The sequence below is a fragment of the Thalassophryne amazonica genome, chromosome 10 (assembly GCF_902500255.1).
Source record: "Thalassophryne amazonica chromosome 10, fThaAma1.1, whole genome shotgun sequence".
NCBI classification, from domain to species: domain Eukaryota; kingdom Metazoa; phylum Chordata; class Actinopteri; order Batrachoidiformes; family Batrachoididae; genus Thalassophryne; species Thalassophryne amazonica.
The window spans coordinates 26,784,950-26,802,446 of record NC_047112.1 but is presented as its reverse complement, the minus strand read 5'-3'; the positions used below and the strand labels follow the sequence as shown (position 1 = coordinate 26,802,446).

Below are 17,497 nucleotides of genomic sequence, written 5' to 3'. Positions count from 1 at the left end.
CAAGAGTGGAAAGAAATCAAAGCCAAAAAAAAAAAAAGTACCCACTTAAAATGAAATAATTAAAACTCGGGATCAAAGAGAAACAAAGGTGGCAAGACAGCATGCAAAACTACAGCCAACACAAAGACAGATAAAGCAATAAAGCAGACCCTCAGCGGGGTGAGCAGACTGTGAGACTGACACAGGGGAGGTGCTGTACGCTCTCCGAATCTGAGCACACATAGTGTGACTCACATTGATGTCTGTCTGCACGGAGAGCATCTTACCTGGTTCCAGGCCTGAGGAAAGAACAGGTGCTTCCTCTGGTCCAGCCACAGTAAGGATCCCTGGATGCAATACAATTCCTGCAGAAGGATGCAAAATGTAGCCATTTGTTGGAAAAATTGCAGCATTTTGTTTTTGTAACTTCTCTGTAACTAAAAGTTTAAGAATCCACAAAATACATGGAGCAGTCCTATGAACATTAAAAAAATGCATCAATCAGATTACAGGTATTCTGAAACAATGTTAGAAATGTTTCACAGCTGGATGAGACACTCATTTTACCTTTATTAAGCTTAGATACGTCTCAGAAAAAGCATAAAACCATTATTAGGTCTCTGCTCATAAAAGCTGCTTAGAACTCCTTTGAGAATTCATTGTATTGAGGTATTGATTAAATGCTACTGCTGCCTCCCCCTCTGATGTAATAAAGGTAAATGTAGCCCTGTGGGATCACAAACTAATGGATCATGTCAAAGACTAGTATGAATGATAGAAAAATCAGACTGATCCAGTAAGAACCCTCAGTGGAGCAGCAATTTTTCATCTGGTTTCCACTAATTAATAATAGAAATTCAAAATTCTGGCTTCATTAGTTTGTGGCCCCTATATGTTTATTTTGCATAAGTCTGATCCAAAAGGAAAACTAGCAGAAAAGTCTTAACCTATTTTTATGGAACATTTAATGATAATATGAGGCAAAGATTGAGATGTTTGGCCACAAAGACCAGAGGTATGTTTGGAGTTGGAAAGGTGAGACATTCAAACACAAGAACACTGCCAACTGTTAGGGCCCCTTCACACATAGTGGGGATTTGGTGGAATTGCGCATTAAGTGTGCATGAAGCAGGAATCATATGCAATTCGTGCAATTTCGTAGCTGCCTCTAACGCCTCGTACATCTGTTGCTACAACTATGTGCGCACACCAGTGGCTGAAAGACAGAGTGCGCGCTGTGCGAGCCCATCGAATCCTCTTGCGGCAGGTGTCGCATGGCACAGAAAATGTGTGGCCATTCGCGCTCTTGGCATGACAACAGACTGCAGACAACTACTGTTGTACTCGCAGTGAAATTTGTCTAAGTGCCCCACAAGTGTGGCTTTGGTGTGTGCGCTGAACTGACAGGAGGTGTGGCTATGACAGAAGTGGCTGTGGAGATCTGTCATTCTGGACGTCCCAGCTGGACAGTACTGTGTTTATATGGACATGGACTAACAACTGACCACTGTGACGTGCATGTGTATGTTTGCTGTCATCAAGTGGACATAAATAAAAAACATATATCACTGTGGCGATGGGCTGCAGCAAGCAAGCGCACAGCGTGCACATGGACAGGCTGCCCCCAGCTTGAACCGGACCATCAGATCATAACACGTAGCTGGCGATCTGACTGTCATGTCACCCACATGAGCTCTGTTCCACATGACGCAGTGTCCTGCGGCACACCATCCACAAGACACACGTGTCGGCAAGAAGAAGGACATGCGCCAGCAGATGTGGACATGAATGAGACGAGCGAACTGCTTCTCATTCATGCCATTACATGACTGTACGTCAGTGACCATGGGTCATCTACAAAGGAACAGACAGATCATATTTGTATTGCCCGCTTGATGAGAGGGATTAGATACAATATGATGTTTTCATATGGTGCGTCATTTTTATTTATTTATTTTAAATATGTCCATGTGCTGCTCCCTGATATAAGGCAGTGTTCAGCACCTTTTACAGGACAGTGATGGTAGCTCACTTGGTAAAGTTTTGGACTGCAATCAGAGCATTTAGAAGGCACGGTTTGAATCCCATGGGTGACTTTTTTTTTTTTTTTGCTGGGAAAAGCTGCTGTGTTTACATGTACATGGAACCATCGCAGCATGTATTTTTTTTATTTGTTATTTTTTTCTTCACACCAGATGCACAATGTGGTTACACATCGTGCAGCTGGTGTGAAGAAAAAAATAACAGTGTTGTGGCGTGCAAGAACCATCGCACCAGCATCGTGCATGCCTGCCCGTCTGCGCGTTGTTTCATGGTACACACATACCAGCTTCTCGCCCTGGACTTGTATATATTCCCACTGTGTGTGAAGGAGCCTTAAAGCACGGTAGTAGTAGCATAATGCTCTGGTGTTGTTTTGCTGCCAGGAGGACTGGTGCATTGCACAAATTGGACAGAATAATGAAGGACTGTCTCAAAATCTCAAACCATCAGCCACAATGTTGAAATTTGGACACAACTAAGTGTTCATCTAAGAGGACAATTACCCCAAACATGCCTCACAGCTGGATCCTGACATCAACCCTGTCAAAATGATCTGTATTGTGTTTAAGCATTGGGGCTGCGGCAAGATACCAAAAATTTATTTGAACTCTGAAAAGCAGCCAAATATTCAAAAATGTTGATGGCTGCTACAATAATCTGGTGAAGATGAGTCTTACTAATGGACATTCAACCAATTTGTAGGTGCACTGTATGTATATTTTTATATTATTAAATAATTTTGACTATGTTGACTTCAGAAAACAGAAAATGAATTACAATTTGTGTATACCATATTCTTGGCTGTTTATTATTATTATTGCAGATGTATGTTGTACAGTCATTCTGCCCTAGACAAAGAAAACCTTAAAAGCACAATAATGCCATGACATTCATGTCCATGATGAGTGTATATAAAGTTGGGATTTGGGATCACAGCTATATATTACATGAATGTACGTAAGTGAAGAAATCTGAAGAAAAACTCACAAAAGAGCTAAAAAAAATAGAAGGAGCCTAAAAAGCACTTTTCGCCCATTCTTAGATTATCCTTTTCTTCTAACATCTAAACCTTTACACACACTAAATGTCTCAAAGTGTGAGAGCATTTCTTAATGTGCTGTGGAACACACGCTCTGATGATCCATCGAGTTCAGCAAACACATTCCATGCCTGATGTGCTGCTGTGTGTACTGGTTGTTTTTTACGGGTGTCAGTGGATCCGAGCAGGCCACAGGCAAAGAAACAAAGTAAGGTCCCACTGAGGGAGAACACTGTACTTAAAATACGAGGTCTGTTAGAAAAGTATCCGACCTTATTATTTTTTTCAAAAACCATATGGATTTGAATCACGTGTGATTACATCAGACATGCTTGAACCCTCGTGGGCATGCGAGAGTTTTTTCACGCCTGTCGGTTATGTCATTCGCCTGTGGGCAGTCTTTGAGTGAGGAGTCGCCCACCCTCTCCTCAATTTTTTTCATTGTTTAGGAATGGCTCAGAGACTGCTGCTTTGTTTGATCAAAATTTTTTCAAAACTGTAAGGCACAACTGAGTGGACACCATTCGATAAATTCAGCTGGTTTTCGGTAAAAATTTTAACGGCTGATGAGAGATTTTGGTCTGGTAGTGTCGCTTTAAGGACGGTCCACGGCGCCTGACGGCGATCTGCGCTTCGAGGCGGCAGTGTTTCGCCGTTTCAAGTTGAAAACTTCCACATTTCAGGCTCTGTTGACCCAGGGTCTCAAGCCCAACACCTTAACCACTAGACCATCACCTCCCCTCCCCCCTTTCATAACAATATATATATTATATATACACATATACATATATATATATATATATATATATATATATATATATATATATATATATATATATATATATATATATATATATGTATGTATATGTATATATGTATGTATATGTATGTATATATATGTATGTATATATATATATATGTATATATATGTATGTATATGTATGTATATATATATATGTATATATATATATATATGTATATATATGTATATATATATATATATATATATATATATATATATATATATGTATGTATGTATATATATATGTATGTATATATGTGTATATATATATGTATATGTATATATGTATATGTATGTGTATATGTATATATATATATATATATATATATATATGTATATATATATATATATATATATGTGTGTACTCAACAAAAATATAAACGCAACACTTTTGGTTTTGCTCCCATTTTGTATGAGATGAACTCAAAGATCTAAAACTTTTTCCACATACACAATATCACCATTTCCCTCAAATATTGTTCACAAACCAGTCTAAATCTGTGATAGTGAGTACTTCTCCTTTGCTGAGATAATCCATCCCACCTCACAGGTGTGCCATATCAAGATGCTGATTAGACACCATGATTAGTGCACAGGTGTGCCTTAGACTGCCCACAATAAAAGGCCACTCTGAAAGGTGCAGTTTTATCACACAGCACAATGCCACAGATGTCGCAAGATTTAAGGGAGTGTGCAATTGGCATGCTGACAGCAGGAATGTCAACCAGAGCTGTTGCTTGTGTATTGAATGTTCATGTCTCTACCATAAGCCGTCTCCAAAGGCGGTTCACAGAATTTGGCAGTACATCCAACCAGCCTCATAACCGCAGACCACGTGTAACCACACCAGCCCAGGACCTCCACATCCAGCATGTTCACCTCTAAGATCGTCTGAGACCAGCCACTCGGACAGATGCTGAAACAATCGGTTTGCATAACCAAAGAATTTCTGCACAAACTGTCAGAAACCGTCTCAGGGAAGCTCATCTGCATGCTCGTCGTCCTCATCGGGGTCTCGACCTGACTCCAGTTTGTCGTCGTAACCGACTTGAGTGGGCAAATGCTCACATTCGCTGGCGTTTGGCACGTTGGAGGGGTGTTCTCTTCAACTCTATGCGAAGGAGATGTGTTGCACTGCATGAGGCAAATGGTGGTCACACCAGATACTGACTGGTATCCCCCCCCAATAAAACAAAACTGCACCTTTCAGAGTGGCCTTTTATTGTGGGCAGTCTAAGGCACACCTGTGCACTAATCATGGTGTCTAATCAGCATCTTGGTATGGCACACCTGTGAGGTGGGATGGATTATCTCAGCAAAGGAGAAGTGCTCACTATCACAGATTTAAACTGGTTTGTGAACAATATTTGAGGGAAATGGTGATATTATGTATGTGGAAAAAGTTTTAGATCTTTGAGTTCATCTCATACAAAATGGGAGCAAAACCAAAAGTGTTGCATTTATATTTTTGTTGAGTGTATATACAACCCCTGGCAAAAATTATGGAATCACCGGCCTCGGAGGATGTTCATTCAGTTGTTTAATTTTGTAGGAAAAAAGCAGATCACAGACATGACACAAAACTAAAGTAATTTCAAATGGCAACTTTCTGTCTTTAAAAAACACTATAAGAAATCAAGAAAAAAGATTGTGGCAGTCAGTAACGGTTACTTTTTCAGACCAAGCAGAGGAAAAAATATGGAATCACTCAATTCTGAGGAAAAAATTATGGAATCACCCTGTAAATTTTCATCCCCCAAATTAACACCTGCATCAAATCAGATCTGCTCATTGACATTGACCCTATGTGTCTTTTTGCAAGGAATGTTTTTGCAGTTTTTGCTCTATGGCAAGATGCATTATCATCTTGAAAAATGATTTCATCATCCCCAAACATCCTTTCAATTGTCCAAAATATCAACATAAACTTGTGCATTTATTGATGATGTAATGACAGCCATCTCCCCAGTGCTTTTACCTGACATGCAGCCCCATATCATCAATGACTGTGGAAATTTACATGTTCTCTTCAGGCAGTCATCTTTATAAATGTCATTGGAAAGGCACCAAACAAAAGTTCCAGCATCATCACCTTGCCCAATGCAGATTCGAGATTCATCACTGAATATGACTTTCATCCAGTCATCCACAGTCCACAATTGCTTTTCCTTAGCCCATTGTAACCTTGTTTTTTTCTGTTTAGGTGTTAATGATGCCTTTCGTTTAGCTTTTCTGTATGTAAATCCCATTTCCTTTAGGCGGTTTCTTACAGTTCGGTCACAGACGTTGACTCCAGTTTCCTCCCATTCGTTCCTCATTTGTTTTGTTGTACATTTTTCGATTTTTGAGACATATTGCTTTAAATTTTCTGTCTTGACGCTTTGATGTCTTCCTTGGTCTACCAGTATGTTTGCCTTTAACAACCTTCCCATGTTGTTTGTATTTGGTCCAGAGTTTAGACACAGCTGACTGTGAACAACCAACATCTTTTGCAACATTGTGTGATGATTTACTCTCTTTTAAGAGTTTGATAATCCTCTCCTTTGTTTCAATTGACATCTCTCGTGTTGGAGCCATGATTCATGTCAGTCCACTTGGTGCAACAGCTCTCCAAGGTGTGTTCACTCCTTTTTAGATGCAGACTAACGAGCAGATCTGATATGATGCAGATGTTAATTTGGGGGATGAAAATTTACAGGGTGATTCCATAATTTTTTCCTCAGAATTGAGTGATTCCATATTTTTTGCCAGGGGTTGTATATGTATATGTATATATATATCGTTATGAAATTTTGACAGAGGATTCATATCCTGGTAGGCAAGAACTGATTCAGTTTTCTCGGTCAAAGTCAGGAAAAATATTGGAAAAAGCCCTACGCTTTACCACTGAAAGAATTTTAAAAAATTCTGAACTATGTCAAAAAAGATCCAATTATTTCAAATTTGGGAGGGTTATGGAGGACAGTATCCTTTATCGACTGACAAAGTTTGATCCGGATCTAAATACATATTCTTGACATTTGATCACATCTAATTTAGCTTTTGAAAAGCCATTTCTAATAGGACTTTGACCTTGAAAATGTTTGGCGAGGTAAAAATTTGTGGAACTGGGAACTAGTGTTGGCGGAGGTTTGTGTGGTGTTCTAGTTTTTAATACATTTGCACATATTTCAAAGAAACTTTATTCGTGTTGTCATTATGGGGTGTTGTGAGTACAATTTTTAGGGGAAAAAATTTATTTACTCAATTTTGGAACAAGGCTGCAACATAACAAAATATGAAAAAGTGAAGTGGTGTGAATACTTTCTGGATGCACTGTATGTGTTTCTTCCTCTTCATGATGCATTTTTGGACAGAGACGACTAAAACACTGATGCGACTGATATGATGTGAAAATACTAAAACTTTAACACAGAACTGATGAGAATTATATGCACTCCGTAATAGTCTTCATTGTAACACTAGACTACACTGTAAAAAAAAAGTCTGTAAAATTAACAGGGAAATCCTGTGAAATTACAACATAAAACAACTGTAAAAAGAAAAACAATGCAGTAATGTTTAATTTACAGCAATAATGTGTAAAATGTGGAATGAAACTGAACTGTGATTTTAACAGTAGAAATATGTTAAAATCATACGCCATTGTGGAATTTATAAATGACTATAGTTTAAACACAGAAAAAACTGTAATACCAAATCTGCAATACAGTTAGATTTTACAGATGAGAATTTTCACAAATACAGTAAAATACTGATAATTAAGGGTTTGAAAAAAGAGGTGATGTGTCTGTTTAAACTACATTTTGAGGATATTTAAACATAAGGTGGCCGTTTTGCAGAGATTTTAATCTTCTGAATAGACAATAAATTAGAACAGGTTTGCACTGTAAAATTTACAGATTTCATGTAAAACCATTTACATATTCACTGTACTTTTTACAGAATTCCCCTGGTAACCACAGGTGCCAAAATATTTCTGCAAAAACAAGGATTTTTTTTTTTTTTACAGTGTAGTTGAATGAACTCTACTGGTGGTTGGCTCTCACTGAGGTATTGTATCACTTCCTGTTCCGGAGCACAGCGGTGTTTTGCTGTATCTGTTAGCTGTTTAATCTGCGCAGTTAGATTGATCTAGTTACCTAGATAACGATTTGTTTCACAGTGTTATCTTCACGTGCCTTAACTAAAGCACTCCCTCTGATGAATCACCTCTAAATTATTTACACATTATTCACTTTGTGTGTTTTTAGGAATCCGCTAGCTTAGCGCAGCTACTAGCTCTTAGCCGGTTTAGCATGGCGGCTTCTCCTGTCTCTCCCGCACTTTTCTGCTCTGGGTGTGAAATGTTTAGTTATTCCTCGGCCTTCTTTTAGCAGTAATGGTACTTGTAATAAGTGTAGCTTATTCGTAGCTTTGGAGGCCGGGTTGGGCAAATTGGAGACTCGGCTCCGCACCGTGTAGTCGGTGCGGACCAAGGTAACTTAGCCGCCGTTAGTTTCCCTCTGGCAGATCCCGAGCAGCCGGGAAAGCAGGCTGACTGGGTGACTGTGAGGAGGAAGCGTAGCCCTAAACAGAAGCCCCGTGTACACCGCCAACCCGTTCACATTTCTAACCATTTTTCCCCACTCGGCGACACACCCGCTGAGAATCAAACTCTGGTTATTGGCGACTCTGTTTTGAGAAATGTGAAGTTAGCGACACCAGCAACCATAGTCAATTGTCTTCCGGGGGCCAGAGCAGGCGACATTGAAGGAAATTTGAAACTGCTGGCTAAGGCTAAGCGTAAATTTGGTAAGATTGTAATTCACGTCGGCAGTAATGACACCCGGTTACGCCAATCAGAGGTCACTAAAATTAACATTGAATCGGTGTGTAACTTTGCAAAAACAATGTCGGACTCTGTAGTTTTCTCTGGGCCCCTCCCCAATCGGACCGGGAGTGACATGTTTAGCCGCATGTTCTCCTTGAATTGCTGGCTGTCTGAGTGGTGTCCAAAAAATGAGGTGGGCTTCATAGATAATTGGCAAAGCTTCTGGGGAAATCCTGGTCTTGTTAGGAGAGACGGCATCCATCCCACTTTGGATGGAGCAGCTCTCATTTCTAGAAATCTGGCCAATTTTCTTAAATCCTCCAAACCGTGACTATCCAGGGTTGGGACCAGGAAGCAGAGTTGTAGTCTTACACACCTCTCTGCAGCTTCTCTCCCCCTGCCATCCCCTCATTACCCATCCCCGTAGAGACGGTGCCTGCTCCCAGACCACCAATAACCAGCAAAAATCTATTTAAGCATAAAAATTCAAAAAGAAAAAATAATATAGCACCTTCAACTGTACCACAGACTAAAACAGTTAAATGTGGTCTATTAAACATTAGGTCTCTCTCTTCTAAGTGCCTGTTAGTAAATGATATAATAATTGATCAACATATTGATTTATTCTGCCTTACAGAAACCTGGTTACAGCAGGATGAATATGTTAGTTTAAATGAGTCAACACCCCCGAGTCACACTAACTGCGTTTTTGATTAATTAATAAGCTGGAATGGAAGATTGCTGCTAATCCTCCGCCTCGGCCCATGCTACGAGCATTCTGGCAGACAGAGCTTTAATTCATTTGAAAGATTGACTCTTAGTCTTGTCCATCCAAATTGGAAGTCCCAAAAACCAGTTTTATTTGTTGTTATCTATCGTCCTCCTGGTCGTTACTGTGAGTTTCTCTGTGAATTTTCAGACCTTTTGTCTGACTTAGTGCTTAGCTCAGATAAGATAATTATAGTGGGCGATTTTAACATCCACACAGATGCTGAGAATGACAGCCTCAGCACTGCATTTAATCTATTATTAGACTCAATTGGCTTTGCTCAAAATGTAAATGAGTCCACCCACCACTTTAATCATATCTTAGATCTTGTTCTGACTTATGGTATGGAAATTGAAGACTTAACAGTATTCCCTGAAAACTCCCTTCTGTCTGATCATTTCTTAATAACATTTACATTTACTCTGATGGACTACCCAGCAGTGGGGAATAAGTTTCATTACACTAGAAGTCTTTCAGAAAGTGCTGTAACTAGGTTTAAGGATATGATTCCTTCTTTATGTTCTCTAATGCCATATACCAACACAGTGCAGAGTAGCTACCTAAACTCTGTAAGTGAGATAGAGTATCTCGTCAATAGTTTTACATCCTCATTGAAGACAACTTTGGATGCTGTAGCTCCTCTGAAAAAGAGAGCTTTAAATCAGAAGTGCCTGACTCCGTGGTATAACTCACAAACTTGTAGCTTAAAGCAGATAACCCATAAGTTGGAGAGGAAATGGCGTCTCACTAATTTAGAAGATCTTCACTTAGCCTGGAAAAAGAGTCTGTTGCTCTATAAAAAAGCCCTCCGTAAAGCTAGGACATCTTACTACTCATCACTAATTGAAGAAAATAAGAACAACCCCAGGTTTCTTTTCAGCACTGTAGCCAGGCTGACAAAGAGTCAGAGCTCTATTGAGCCGAGTATTCCTTTAACTTTAACTAGAAATGACTTCATGACTTTCTTTGCTAATAAAATTTTAACTATTAGAGAAAAAATTACTCATAACCATCCCAAAGACGTATCGTTATCTTTGGCTGCTTTCAGTGATGCCGGTATTTGGTTAGACTCTTTCTCTCAGATTGTTCTGTCTGAGTTATTTTCATTAGTTACTTCATCCAAACCATCAACATGTCTATTAGACCCCATTCCTACCAGGCTGCTCAAGGAAGCCCTACCATTATTTAATGCTTCGATCTTAAATATGATCAATCTATCTTTATTAGTTGGCTATGTACCACAGGCTTTTAAGGTGGCAGTAATTAAACCATTACTTAAAAAGCCATCACTTGACCCAGCTATCTTAGCTAATTATAGGCCAATCTCCAACCTTCCTTTTCTCTCAAAAATTCTTGAAAGGGTAGTTGTAAAACAGCTAACTGATCATCTGCAGAGGAATGGTCTATTTGAAGAGTTTCAGTCAGGTTTTAGAATTCATCATAGTACAGAAACAGCATTAGTGAAGGTTACAAATGATCTTCTTATGGCCTCAGACAGTGGACTCATCTCTGTGCTTGTTCTGTTAGACCTCAGTGCTGCTTTTGATACTGTTGACCATAAAATGTTATTACAGAGATTAGAGCATGCCATAGGTATTAAAGGCACTGCGCTGCGGTGGTTTGAATCATATTTATCTAATAGATTACAATTTGTTCATGTAAATGGGGAATCTTCTTCACAGACTAAGGTTAATTATGGAGTTCCACAAGGTTCTGTGCTAGGACCAATTTTATTCACTTTATACATGCTTCCCTTAGGCAGTATTATTAGACGGCATTGCTTAAATTTTCATTGTTACGCAGATGATACCCAGCTTTATCTATCCATGAAGCCAGAGGACACACACCAATTAGCTAAACTGCAGGATTGTCTTACAGACATAAAGACATGGATGACCTCTAATTTCCTGCTTTTAAACTCAGATAAAACTGAAGTTATTGTACTTGGCCCCACAAATCTTAGAAACATGGTGTCTAACCAGATCCTTACTCTGGATGGCATTACCCTGACCTCTAGTAATACTGTGAGGAATCTTGGAGTCATTTTTGATCAGGATATGTCATTCAAAGTGCATATTAAACAAATATGTAGGACTGCTTTTTGCATTTACGCAATATCTCTAAAATTAGAAAGGTCTTGTCTCAGAGTGATGCTGAAAAACTAATTCATGCATTTATTTCCTCTAGGCTGGACTATTGTAATTCATTATTATCAGGTTGTCCTAAAAGTTCCCTGAAAAGCCTTCAGTTAATTCAAAATGCTGCAGCTAGAGTACTGACGGGGACTAGTTGGAGAGAGCATATTTCACCCATATTGGCTTCTCTTCATTGGCTTCCTGTTAATTCTAGAATAGAATTTAAAATTCTTCTTCTTATTTATAAGGTTTTGAATAATCAGGTCCCATCTTATCTTAGGGACCTCATAGTACCATATCACCCCAATAGAGCGCTTCGCTCTCAGACTGCAGGCTTACTTGTAGTTCCTAGGGTTTGTAAGAGTAGAATGGGAGGCAGAGCCTTCAGCTTTCAGGCTCCTCTCCTGTGGAACCAGCTCCCAATTCGGATCAGGGAGACAGACACCCTCTCTACTTTTAACATTAGGCTTAAAACTTTCCTTTTTGCTAAAGCTTATAGTTAGGGCTGGATCAGGTGACCCTGAACCATCCCTTAGTTATGCTGCTATAGACTTAGACTTCTGGGGGGTTCCCATGATGCACTGAGTGTTTCTTTCTCTTTTTGCTCTGTATGCACCACTCTGCATTTAATCATTAGTGATTGATCTCTGCTCCCCTCCACATCATGTCTTTTTCCTGGTTCTCTCCCTCAGCCCCAACCAGTCCCAGCAGAAGACTGCCCCTCCCTGAGCCTGGTTCTGCTGGAGGTTTCTTCCTGTTAAAAGGGAGTTTTTCCTTCCCACTGTCGCCAAGTGCTTGCTCACAGGGGGTCGTTTTGACCGTTGGGGTTTTTACGTAATTATTGTATGGCTTTGCCTTACAATATAAAGCGCCTTGGGGCAACTGTTTGTTGTGATTTGGCGCTATATAAATAAAATTGATTGATTGATTGATTGATTGAACACTGGGGATTTTGTTGTGTATTAAACTCTTGTACAAGGACAGCTGTTGTTGATCCATAGCACCTTTGGGGAAAAACTGTTGGGCAGCGCTGCAGCAACACTCAAGGACACTTGAGTAGAGCAGATGGTTACCAACACTGTGACTTCAAACCGAGTGTTGGGGTTGAGCAGGCGTGCCCTTATTCTGCCCTGTAAAGACCCTGAACATACAAACATACAGCGCACGGTGCACACTTACTTCATGCATCGGGAGTAGAGCTGGCATTGCGCCACTGGCACTCTGACCACACAAGAGGGGAAGGCCAGGAGCAGAGTGTGGCTCGCCTTGTCCAGTGTCAGAGACAACAGCTGCCTGGCCTGAGGAGTGTCTTCAGCGCACCTGCAACACACAAACCGGCAGACATGCACACATCAAAAAGTGCATTTGGTGTTTTAAATTACCAGTCTGAGGCGGAACATTAAACCTCTGACCTCACTCACAGCAATAAAGCAGGAAAACACGACAGCGTGAAACGCAACAACAGCTCCATAAATAAAAGCTGTAATAAAAGTGATCGCGACACGAGGCCACCGGTGAACCTAAATGTTACCTAAACACTCAACGTGCTGATCGTAGTGGTTCAAGGGACCAGCTGGTCCATCATAAACACCGGCTCTGAGCAAAATCGCTTCTAATTGGCACTTAAAGCGACAGACGCCGGCACAATCCCTCCCCGTGCAGCGGATTTATATCTTTTTATGCACATATGCGTTGGTGCATCGGTTGCATCTGGATGGTTTATGGTAATAACATTGGCCCGTGCCCGTAGTCATTAAGAGGAATCTATCATTCTGCGAAGGCCAAGCTGTGAGTCATTCCTCACAGCCAAAATAACAATAGGCAGAAAACGCTGGAGAGAAACCGTATCGACAGCTAAACAAATGCCGAAAAGAAGACAACAAAGAAACAAAGACAGACTTGTGAAAGCAAAAATCCAAAAGGAAGGAACAAAGACCAACCACAAAAAAAAAAAAGACACCAGACAAATCGAGAGAACAGGAGAGGATTCTGGCTCTGTTGTTGAGTATTTTGGGTCGCATCCTGGTTCATTATGGCAGCCTGCCAATCAGTTTGGGCGTACTGAGTTCTATCCGTGCTGCTCTCTTTTTGGATATCTGCTTCTTTCTGGGTGCATACTCTGGGGCTTATTACCACGCACAATCACGGAGCATCAGGAGGAAATATCCTTGTTGTGCTCTCTTTCTTCTGATTATCTGAGTGTCTGCTGTAAAAGCTGGACAGTCACTGACTCCTGGTGGACTCACAGAGCACACCGAATTATGGCTCAGTTACTGGCGGCCGTCCACACCCGCACACTATTTTCAGTAATAGTCCTCATATCCCTACTTAAGTGAATGTGCTGCAGAATAAATAAATCTGTGCCAATACTTTGGAGGGTGTTGAAAACGAGATGTTCGGAAATTTATTTGTAATTAAAAAAAATGGTTAAGCGTTGGACTTGAGACCAGAATATCCTCTGTTCAAATCCCAGCCTGACTGGAAAATCACTAAGGGCCTTTGTGCAAGGTCCGTAATCCTGGAGTTGCTCCCAGTGTGTAGTGAGTGCATGGCAGCACCTTGACATCAGTGTGTGTGTGTGTATGGGTGAATATGAGGCACAACTGTAAAGCACTTTGAGCATCTGATGCAGATAGAAAAGTGCTACATAAATGCAGTCCATTTACCATTTTACCAATTACCAAAACACAAGTCCTCAGGTTGACACAAGGCGGATTAGAGATAAAGACAACAGAAAACAACTTTGTCCTTAATGCAGAACAATGGATTCAAGTAAGTTAAATTTTATTTATGTTGCACTAAATCAGTGGTTTTCCAAATCAATGGTTTTCTGCACACGCATGGCACAACAGATCTGTTTACCAGTAGATTTTTTTTTTTACAAAATTGACTATATATTAGTTTTATCATTTCAGAATGATTTGAAATAGCTTATCCCTTATCAGTTCATAGGTTGGATGTCATTCGAAATCCATTAGGGTGACATGGCAGGGCTTCAAAAGATAGCAGAACACAGCGTTCCCTCTGCCAGCGTTCCCTCTGCGTCCCCTTTCTTGCCTTCCACCCAGACCTCGGGTGGCACTTGAACAGTACTCGTCCAGCAATCGTTGTGCATCCTTCTTATTCTTAATGTAATCTGACAGCAGTCTAAATATTTGTACAGTGTTCGAACTACATTTGGATTGCATTCGTGGGCATGCACGTGGCCTGTGCATGACTCAGTCAAGGTCAGTTCCGCCCACATTCTAAGTATTCAACCGGCATTCATACGCAAAATAGCTGTCCCTCCCAACTGTGCCTTGAAGTTTTTTTTTTCCCATTTGGCCTGATTGGGCTTCATTCAGGCTCATTTGTGCTGTGATGGGGCCCTTAGTTATTTCCTTGCATAAAAGTAAACAGTGATGAATCACTGAATAATACGAATGGGTATCTTTTGAACATGGATGGTTCTACAAAAAAGGCATAGAAGTGTAAAAAATTATGAAACTAATTTTCATTGTTTCACATCCCACAAAGCATGCAATCTTTATTCCATGCCATTTTACCAAAATCACTCAAAAATGTGGAAGCAACAGTGACACGCACCATTTACACTCAGTATGAGAGATTAAATATTTTAATTTTGAGCAATTATACATTTGTCTAAGTTTTTTTTTCCCTACATATTCCCCTACTTTTCTAAAGACTTTGGAAAACCCATTTGTAACACCAAAGCAGTTTATACTCATTGAATAAAGATGTATTTTTACAAAAGATTAGAAATGAAAAAAAAAATCTAAATTTTAGATTTAGAGCCAAATTATATATTTACAGTCTTCTAGGCCAACAACATGTCTCATATTCAGACAGCTGAGATTCATCTGAGCATTTTGATATGCAACATACAGGAAATTATTGCAGATACGGTAAAATATGAAAAAGAAATACCCTTGAACCCCAGCGGGACACTTGACTTGTTTGGATGATATCACCAACCAAATATTAGGGTGATGGCTGCAGGTGTTTGCCACCACCCTGCAGCCATTATTCATGCGAAACACTGAATCGCAACAAAGAACTAAAGTGAAACCAAAATTTGAAAAAGCATTGCATCCAGTGTTCATTATTAGATGACAGGCATCTGCTGAAGTCTCAAAGCTGCAGGCCTTCTGCAAAAATATTCATTTAAACAGGACACGGAGCCCAGTGCTCACATATCATTTCTTCATATCCAGATATTAAATATGATCCAGCTTCAAAATGAAGATAAGGGGTCAATCTGCCAGACAGCATGCCCTTTTTGTCAAGATTAAAAATAATAAGATTTTATCATCATTTCATTACTGTCTAATGGTTTTCCTCCTAATACAGCATATTACAACCTCATTAGAAAAATGTTCTGATTTCCTGATAAGGAATCGTAGCCTCTTATCCTTTTCTTTTCTGTTTTCCCTATTTGTATTCCATGTGTAAGACTGCAGTGTTTCAGCTCCTGCGTAATAATGTATATCTCTAGTAGCAGAGTGAGAGAGAAAAAAAAAGAGATGAGAATTCCTGCATAATTCAGGACACATCAGGACATGTCATGCTCCTATCTTTCCAGACATAGCACACCAGCAGCTTCTTTCACTGTCTATACATCAGCCACAGATGTCACTTAATCCCCTCATTGTCACGCTAGTGCTTTCTGCATCTATTCGTCTCAAAGTGTCCGTGTTCTATCTCTTAGCCCCGTCACTGAAAATTCTTACTTTTCCAAGTTGAATCCTTCTAATTCCTCCAAGAAGATGTTGGTGTTGGTGACAGTGTTGTCCTGATTGGGCATAATGAGGAACTTCAGGACGGTGCCTCTGCTGGAGCCGAGGAACAGGACAGTCCGGTTCCTGTAGGGCCCGGCTTCTGTATCCACCACGATCTTATTCAGCTGGTACCTGCACATTAGTACAATTATGAAAATCATAATCAAGTAACTGTTGGAGGCAAGCATGTGAGTTGCATTATGTTTGATGTATGGGCTCTTGTGAATTTAAATTCATTTTCTCTCCCCAAAATGAAATGAAATCTGGAGAGAAGAAACTGTATCAAATTTACATAATAATCTAATTACGGAAGACGGTCAGCCATTAATATCAGTCAAGTAAATGCTCTTGTCTTAGATCCAACAGTGTGAACAGTTTGAATGAACTCAGAAGAGAAGCTGCGTCTTGCCCTGTGTTTAATATTCAACATACATCCAGACCCTCTAATCTCTTGTTGGCGGGACAACATATGGTACTGAGACACACAGAGACACGCAACCATTTTTTTGCTGTCTTGATGTGCTACAGCTGCTCGTCTGCTGCCAGGCTTATAGTACAACCATTCTAACATCAACAGAAGGAGGGTTGCACATTCACCTGACCATGGTCCTGACTATCCAAGGTCTCTGCCCGAGCGACGGGACAGCTTCATCCATCAGTGGATGGGTCTTGACAAAGTTGAGCATCTCATCCGGAAAGGAGTTGGAGGAGTTAAACCTGGAACCCTGAACAGCACAGCCACCAGGCCTGCAAAGGGAGCAACAGGACCAACATGTATTATGGTAGCAGCCAGATGACTGGGGGAACAAAACAAGATACTTTTCTAACAAATGCAGTGATCACAGACATAGCAAAGTCTGATCTGTTTTAAGCAGAGGTCATCAGTGCATCATATGAAGACCAATACCTCTTTTTCATAGTAGGTACGCTTGTAAGATATTGAATTGTTGCACATCATCTTATATGGGTAAGTTGGTTTGGCCAGGCGTGCACGCATGTGCCTGGCGATCACAGGAGGCTGGCCAGCTGTGTGTCCCCAAAGGTTTTAGAAAAATACAGCCGGTGATAGAGCATTTTCAGTTTGCACTAACGTTATAGAAGAGTTTACCAAATGAAGTTAGGTAGTGGACTTCAACTGA

The 17,497-nt window shown here is 40.2% G+C and overlaps 1 protein-coding gene across 1 annotated transcript in view; it reads right to left on the bottom strand.

Moving 5' to 3' along the window:
- Nucleotides 1-17,497, bottom strand: part of sema6bb (sema domain, transmembrane domain (TM), and cytoplasmic domain, (semaphorin) 6Bb) — a 191,583-nt gene that overhangs the window by 55,818 nt on the left and 118,268 nt on the right. The window contains 4 exon segments of the mRNA XM_034179613.1: nucleotides 267-344; nucleotides 12,760-12,900; nucleotides 16,311-16,490; nucleotides 16,956-17,105. Of these exon segments, the coding sequence (XP_034035504.1) occupies nucleotides 267-344; nucleotides 12,760-12,900; nucleotides 16,311-16,490; nucleotides 16,956-17,105 (549 nt within the window).